Genomic DNA, 8341 nt, shown 5'->3' on the forward strand with positions numbered 1-8341 from the left:
ACTCAAAACTGCTGAAAGTAAAAATTTATTCATTTAAGATTTACATATTTTACAAAATTAGATAAGTTGAGGAACAAAGGTTCTGTTTACATTAAGAGTAATAAAATGTGTCAGGTGTCCATGCCATCGGTACGGAAACAAACCTGAGTCAAAACTCAAAGGTAAAACTGACGACGGGACGATTTCGTTAGAAACATATTTGGCATTTTCTCTTTCACGAGGCACAAAACATTCTGGGAGTCCATACCATGTCCTTTTTATGCTCCACCCCTTTATGCTCTCTGCAGCCAATCACAGGCTGCCGAGGCCTTCCCCCACTCTGATTCGCTGTCCGGGATGCAGGTTGAAGCTGAAGTCTTTGGGCGCCTCGAAGAGCAGAACGATGGTGGAACCAAGGTTAAACTCACCCACAGGCTCCCCCTTCTGTAAAGCCACACCCCCTTCACCTGCTGCCCCCTTCACCTGGCTGCTCATGGTAACGTAGCTGCGATCCAGGAAGGATCCTTTTCTGTAGCAAGGACTGTTGGTCTGCAACTCCTGAGAAGGAAAACAAACATGGTTACAAACAGTTTATTTTTACCTTTATGGCCCCATAAAAGAAAAGGTGAGTGGGTGGAGCCACAACAATCTGAGCTTTTTAACATATCGCATGTTTGCCAACTGATGCCCTCTGACCTGTAGGTGGAACATCAGGTGGTTTAAATATTAAAAACTTTAAATGTTTTTATTAGAAGAGAGCTGACACTGAACTGAACTCATGAATTATTTTACTTCTTTCATGGAAATCAGAAGCTTAATTGTAAATCAACCACCAGAAACTTAGATTCTTCTCCGAGTTAACCTTTAAATACTGAAAAAAGTCATTATAATAGGGGATTTCATTATTCATGTAGATGTTGAAAAAGATACCTTAAAGCCATAACAGCTGTCAAACAACAGGATTTTTTCAGTGTTTTTGATTTGAATTTTTACACCGCTAATAATTTCTCCATCATGAAATGATTTCTGAGGGGTTAATGTGATGCTAATGCATGTTTGTTCTGGTTGTATTTGCCCAGAAGGCCCTTTGCTATAGTCTGCTTCCTGGTTTTGGAGCGGTCTGCATTCGAACCGCGTCAGAGTTCACTTCAACCAAACCAAGACCTAGGTATTTACGTAAACCAGGGTTCACTTTTTTGGTCCGCATCAGAGTTCGATTGTGCCTTCACCCATCCCCAAACGAACCGGACTTTCTAGGCAAACGAACTAGAGTTCAATTAAAGCGAACTAAACCGGGCTGGTGTGAATGCACCCATAGTCTTTATTTAACTTAGTAGAGTTGGCTTTACCCAAAATGTTCACAAACATTTACATTCTCTTCATCAAACGCTTGACATGACATTGAGAGAAAGTTGGAAAGAAAATGGCGCTCCACCAACATGGAAGAATTTTATTTAACCTGTAATATCCTGCTAACATACAAGAAAGCCTTCATGAAGCTAGAACTGTATATTATTCATCTTTGATAAAAAAGAAGAACAACCACAGGTTTCTGTTTAGTGAAGAGTCCTCTCTCTGTTGGATCATGTGTCCCTATAACTCTCAGGAGTGATGACTTCATGAGATTCTTTATAAATAAAACTATTTCAATTAGAGAGAAAATTCACACCACAGGACGAAGACCTCTGTTCTTTCCTCATTTAACTGGAGAAAGTTATCATTCCACCAGGATTTAACAGGTTCCATACACCTTTATGGTAAGTTCTTTCAGCTGCTCTCTTCTTCATGGGTTACCACAGCGAGCAAACTCGCACAAACGATTTGGCAATTGTTTTACCCCAGATGCCCTTCCTGTCGCAACCTGGACTCCAACCTGCAACCTCAGGAGTACAAGACCGCGGCCCTGACCGCCAAGCCACTGCAGCACCTACATCTTTATAGTATGTATAATTTAGAAATAGACCGAGGTTTAAAGGTAATTAAAAGCTGAATATTATCAGCATAACAGTAATAAGAGATGCCAATAAAAGATGATATAAAGGAAGCAGATAAAATGCAAATAAAATGGGGCCAAGAACAGAACCTTGTGGAACACCATGCTTAAGTGTAACTGCTGCTGCTTTAAATGTAGATTTGACAACAGATTTATTTCTAAAAAACAAATAAGAATCAAACCAATCTAGTGCTGTACCTAAAATGTCCAACCAACCTTTCAGTGTCTGAAGCAGCACCAAGTGATCCACAGTATGGAAAGCTGACATTAAATATAGGATCACAAAGACTTCAGTCTCTCCTGCATCCTTGCACATCAACAAGTGAGTAGTCCCTCTCCGGAAAGCAGAGTTAGTAGCACGGCAATGGGAACCTCAACTGGTTCACAAACCTGACTGAAATTTGTCTAAGACTGTTTCTGATTAGTTTCATTTTACTTCTAGTTTAGAAATTCAGAGCACTTTGAAATCGAACTGTTAATGCTATAATTATTCATTTTAGTTCAGTGTTTACATATTTTTGTGTTTAGTCCACTGATTTTTTTCTTATTCTGTGAATGTTTTTAAGCATCAAGATTATTGTTTTCCTACTTCCCCTTACTGTTACTGTATTATTCTCCTGCATGTAATTCATTCTGCTTTTTTATCCTATTTTAATAATTCATATATCAAAACGTTCAGCTCTCTAAGGACATTCTAGATATAACTTTTGGTATTTGTGTAATTTATACCTTTTAAAATATTTAGCTTTTTCAGCCATTTCTGGTCTCATTGAAAATGAATAGAGCCCTGTTCAACTCTTTTAAAACCTGCTTTTTGTTTCCTCTTTCAGCAACTTTCCTCTGAAGTTTAATTTAAACAGTAAAGTGTGATCAGCACCTGTTCATGTAAACTGTTTTCCACACATTAACTTGTCACATAAACACAAAGTCACCTGGTCAAAGTAAAGTCTGATGGAGCCAACATTTGTAGCTCCAACCGCTGTTAACGAGAAGAAGCCGTGTTGCCATTGGCCACTGAGCACCACACGCTCATTAAGGCAGAAAAGCTCTTTGATCCAACGAGCCACGCCCGGGTTCACCGACATCAACGAACCTGATGGGGTACATGAGGCAGAGAAATGAGAAGCTGCTGCACAGAGCCAAGCAGTCAGGTGGTCCGGTGAACGCACTGACCTGGGAAGTGACGTCGAAGCTCTACCTTCCAATCAGTTGGCGAATGGAAACAGTGATAGTCACCTGGAGCCAGGTAGACAACGATGTGGAACAGGTCACTATCAGGCGACGTCAGGAGGAGATCCCGGAAAGATGAGGAAGGCGAGACTGAGGACAGAAAGACAATGTTGTTTTTAGTCTCAACTCTGCAGAGTTCAGCATCTAACAAAGTTAACGTGGTCACATGGAAACACCGAAGCGCTCCAATTGGTCAGGAAGGACCAACACCTGTGGGTCTGGGGGCGTGGCCTTACCACTGATCTGCCTCATCTGTGGGCCCAAGAAGTTCTCAAGACTGTAGGTAACCCCCTTCACCTGTTCCACTTCTGAGTTCTTCACCCGACCAAAATGGAGGATCTTCCCATCAGCTGGAGAGGTCTGGAACCAATAAACACAGAACTGAACCAGGTCAAAAAAGTCCAGTCCAAAGATCAAACTTGCAGCTCTGAGCTCTGCTAGTCATCATAAGCTATCATCACATGCCTGTGTCCCAGTCTAAGATCCAATTCTACACCAGTCTTCCTATCGAAGACCCACTTCTGTGCTGGTTTCCCTGTCTAAGACACAGTTCTACATCTGTCTCCCAGGCTAAGACCCAGTTCTATGTCGGCCCTACTGTCAACAACATAGTTCTGGACCTGTCTCCAGGTTTCAGAACCAGCTTCAGACCTGCAGACAGAAACAAAGGTTACCAAGCAGGAGGCGGAGCAAACTGGTCTCACTGCAGGCTTGAGACGTCGTCGGAAAAATTCACCCAGGTTTTTGTAATGATGTAAATCCTCCACTGCTGCCTCCTAGTGGACAAACGCAAGAACAACACAAACAATAAAAAACAACAAATAATAAACAAAACCAGCAGAACTAGGCTGGTTCTGTGTCCAGACCTGCATGTTGACCCCAAAAGTCCAAATGTAGAGGGAGTAGATGGGTTTGCGGAGCCAAGTAGGGAGGTCCAACCCGTTCAGACGACCCCAGGTGCGAGAGAGAAGTCGAGTCGGGAAGGAGCGGTACAACGCCACCTGCAGGAGAAAACAAAAACTACAGCTTTACAATAATAATCTGGTTTTAAAAAAGGATTGGTACAACGTCACCTTCAGGAGAGAAAATAGAGCTTTTACATTGCCTGGTTTTAGGAAAAAAAAAAACAGAAAATATTAATTTTACATTGATCAGGTCTGAGATCAATAGGTCAAAGGTCAGAGTCTGGTCCTGCTTCTGGTTTCAGACTGTAGGAAACCAATTAACTGAAGGTTTAAAACGAGATAGAAAACAGAATGTACAATTATGGTCACTGGCCTTCCTCCTACTTTTCATCGTCCAATTAGGATTCCTTTGTCACAGCCGCTCTTACCCGATTGGCCAGCGGCCGCAGGGCGCTGACAGACAGGATGAAGCCAAGGATGGCGGAAGCCATTGGCCGGCGGTGCCAAGGGACAGGCTGACAGACACCATTACTGAGCGCGCTCAAACGGTGACGTAGAGCCAAACGAGGTACCCGGAGCCTGATCAGGAGATTTAACCAGAATATGAAAGAGAGGTGGAGCTTAAAGGAAGGGGGTGGAGACACAATGGTCACCTGACAGAATCAGAAAGAACTGAAAGATGACAAGTAAAGAAATAATAAATAAAAATACAACTAAATGACAACAAAACCAGCACAGGTGTACAGGTGCGGGGCTTTGGAGAGAGGTGGAGGAGAACAGGTGACAGGTGCTAACAGTGTGTTAGCTTTGGAGAAGACAAATGTTTCAGTGTAAAGAAGGCAAAGTGTTTATCAACTGTCATGAAGTTGTTTGAAACAACGGTGCAAAAACAAGCACAAAATGCAGACCACCTAGAGACGGCGCCGGATGACGTGTTGGCGCTATTAGCTGACTAACTGGGTTAGCTGGTTAGCACAAGACGAGCTGGAAAGCAGGTAACACACTAAACTCAGGCTTAGGAAATCTTGAAACGAAACATACATTCCATAATCCGCTTTAATCTGAATACTACCTCTACATAATCCCCCCCCCTCTCTTGTCCTAGATCCTGCTGACAACTCTTTCACTCATATGCTGGAACAGATAAAAGCTTTTATTATTATGTTATTATTATTACTTATTTTATCTTTTCACACAAACTCGCCAAACTCTCTTTAATGAGTCAAACTTTCAATTTTCTTCTTTAAATGAAGCACCATCCTTGGTCCATTTTCCTGTAAAACAGGTCAACTTGGACATTTTATTTTTAGACTTTTTTAACAAAATAAACTGAAACATTTTTTAAACAAATGAACTAATCTTTTTTGTCCTTAAACTTCAGACAAAGCTTTATTTTAATATCAGGTCAGGACTCAGAAACCAGTTCAAAGAACTGATTACAGACTTATTAACTTTGACCTCTGACATTTGATCAGACAGTTCAATAACAGAAAACAACTTTTGCTGTTTTACTAAAAAATATTGCAAATTATTTTAAAGACTAACAGCTTCTCAGTGAATTTCACCTTAAAAAACTGCTACCCTGACAAGGTCAACAGGTAAAAGTTAGCCTAACCCGAACCCCCGATTAAAACTTTCAAACTGAACCTGACAGTCAGTTACAGTTCTTCTTCTTCTGTTTTCTATCCTCTCCCACCTGAATCGCGCCGTCGCTCTCTTCCTCACTCCTCTTCCTCCTCCATCTCTCTCACTCTCACCATCGGCCACACGCTGCCTCACCTGCCTCAGCAGGTCACGCTCTTGCCGCGTGCCGCCACCGGGGCGTTGGCAGAAGAATCTCACCATGAACGAGAGTTTGACGCAGAGGTTGCCGCTGGAGGCCGAGCTGGCCGCCGACACATCAGGGCGAAGAAGAGTGACAGATAAGTAGAAACAGACGAGTGTGCCGAGCCAGACCACAGAAGAAGTGACAGATGGTGAGGTGTTAATGCTGACAGGCCCCGCCCCTTTGCCTCCCTTCTACAGTCTGACTAAAGAACAGAGATTAGAGTCGGCAGCACACAGACGGATCCTGATCAATAATGATTATCAGTCACACTCTTCTCAGCAGATCAATACATGTATTGATCAATGAAAACAGATAAACGGGTCAAACAAGTGCAGTCTGGTCGAATCAGAACCTCCTTCGGCCCAGCCTAGTTACTGTGTGATCACATCATACCATTTGTTAACTGACCAAACACCAAGCAGAGCTATGTGACTGGTCAGTGTGACATCACAGTCAACTTTCACCCAGTGAACCAATCAGTGTGCTCAGACCAGTCAAGAGTGAGTTTGTGTTTGAGTGATGTCATCAACTCTTCTCAAAACTATTGGCCGACTGTCAGATTGACAAGCTTTGCTCAAATACTTTCTGCAAGCGCTTAGCTCCTCCCCTCAGGTCTCTGATCAGTCAGGATTAATAAGCTCCTCCCCTCAGGTCTCTGATCAGTCAGGATTAATAAGCTCCTCCCCTCAGGTCTTTGGTCAATCAGACTGATCAGGTTCATTAAGCCCCCCCTGCTCAGATAAGCTCCTCCCCTCAGGTCTCCGCTGTAGGATTTGTGAGTTTGCCTGAACTTCGCTCCATCCCCAAGTGAAGGACAGGAAAAGAAGCAGCAGGTATTTCTTCACCTACCTCTGTAGGTGTTGCCAAATAGGGTGGACCTCCATTGTCCTGTTGGCCCCATCTCTTGTAGTACTGGTAACCAAGGTAACCACTTCCTGTAACAACAAGGAGCGGGAGGGGCCGGGGGCTGGGTAGGACACGACGACCTGAGAAGAGAGAAGAAGTTGATTGGTCAAGAAAACCAGCAGCAACAGCAATATGAGAAACATCAACAGCAACAACAACATCAACATCATCAACAACAACAAGCCGTGGGGGTGTAGCGACTCACCGGTGCTCAGACTACGACATTGGCTGCCTCTCACGAACAAAACTCTGAAACACAAAATGTTTGTTAATATTCTGGAAGGGGCGGAGCCACTGCTGATACTTAACACCTGCACAGGTGAACCATGCATCTGACCAGAGATCCCAATCTGTGCGTTTAGAAAAAAAAAAGAAGTTTAACAGATTTAAGGGCTGTTGAATGACCTACTCCAGGATGAGAGAAGAAAGCTGGCCTTGTCAGAAAATCCTGGATTAATGTTTCTGAAACACCAAGTCAGGCTGAAAAGAAGCTGCTAAATCAAACTAGGTTTAAGTAATCCTGCTAACTACTTGCTTACTGCCATCTTCAACACACCATGAGGTTGATGACAACAAGTAATCCTGTTTCTCAGAGCTGCCAAACAAATACTTGTTCAAAATTTGTACATGGTCACTGTAAACATTTTAAAGGTGAATTATTAGCGTGATTTGTAAGTTTCCTAAGTAACATTTAAACTTCCAGCTCAGTTTTTAGGTCCAGATTACAGAACTAAATCTGTATTGATTATTAAATGTCGAAGCTATTCTTTTTACCTCCTATGATAAAAAGTTATTTCCATTCAAGGACTATTAACTCTTTCACAACCCAAATTGTATTTTACAGTAAATGTAGAAATACAAAAATAATTGCAGAAATCCTCTAATGTAGCATAATCTTCTGTAGCCATAAAGGGAAATGAAATGTGCACAAATTAGTTCAATATCAAATATCTCTGTGATTGGTCAGCAAATGATGGCTTTAGTTAAGACATTTAGCATCTTCTACTGCACACAGGTACATGTTCCATCGTAAAACCTCAGTCCAATGTAGACCATGTGTGGGAGGCTCAAAGCATGGCTCAGTTCTGAAAACACGATGTGGCTGACCAAGCGAGATGGAGTTCTTAGTTTCTGCAACATTATTTTCAGCCAGTCATCCAAACAAGGTGGTTGGAAATTAAGGTGTGACAAGCAACATCATGACAAACAAAAACTGGTCAGCAGAGCGGACCTCCTTCAGCCTTCATACATCATCATCATCATCAATCCAGCTGCTATAATATTCTAAAGTGGTTTTCAAACTTAGATATTTCCTCAATCTAATCGAATGGTTCAAGTTGGTAATAACTTTGGATATGGATATTGTGCAATCTTTTCAGTTGTTTTGGCTCATGGCTTTGCCTGAATTAAAACTATAAAATCAAACGAGTACAAAGGACAGGAGCACTTATTTGATTTCTTTGTGCTGCTCCTGGCATTCCTCTGACTGATCATACATAT

At 42.2% G+C, this 8341-nt stretch overlaps 1 protein-coding gene across 4 annotated transcripts in view; it reads right to left on the reverse strand.

Moving 5' to 3' along the window:
* Positions 1-12: 12 nt before the first annotated feature.
* Positions 13-8341, reverse strand: part of pisd (phosphatidylserine decarboxylase) — a 10050-nt gene continuing 1721 nt past the window's right edge. The window contains exons 1-9 of one of the 4 annotated variants that reach the window (XM_025003030.2): positions 7047-7090; positions 6785-6921; positions 4536-4686; positions 4069-4203; positions 3877-3978; positions 3439-3562; positions 3146-3292; positions 2905-3065; positions 13-537 (exon numbers count right to left, since the gene is read on the reverse strand). In XM_025003030.2, coding sequence (XP_024858798.1) covers positions 292-537; positions 2905-3065; positions 3146-3292; positions 3439-3562; positions 3877-3978; positions 4069-4203; positions 4536-4686; positions 6785-6819 — 1101 coding nt within the window. In that variant the 5' untranslated portion in view covers positions 6820-6921; positions 7047-7090 and the 3' untranslated portion in view covers positions 13-291. Of the gene's footprint in view, positions 538-2904; positions 3066-3145; positions 3293-3438; positions 3563-3876; positions 3979-4068; positions 4204-4535; positions 4687-5803; positions 6763-6784; positions 6922-7046; positions 7091-8341 lie in introns of those variants that run through there. The other 3 variants (XM_017441824.3, XM_025003029.2, XM_017441825.3) reach the window with 3 other exon arrangements.

Source organism: Kryptolebias marmoratus, linkage group LG14, assembly GCF_001649575.2.
Source record: "Kryptolebias marmoratus isolate JLee-2015 linkage group LG14, ASM164957v2, whole genome shotgun sequence".
Taxonomy (NCBI): domain Eukaryota; kingdom Metazoa; phylum Chordata; class Actinopteri; order Cyprinodontiformes; family Rivulidae; genus Kryptolebias; species Kryptolebias marmoratus.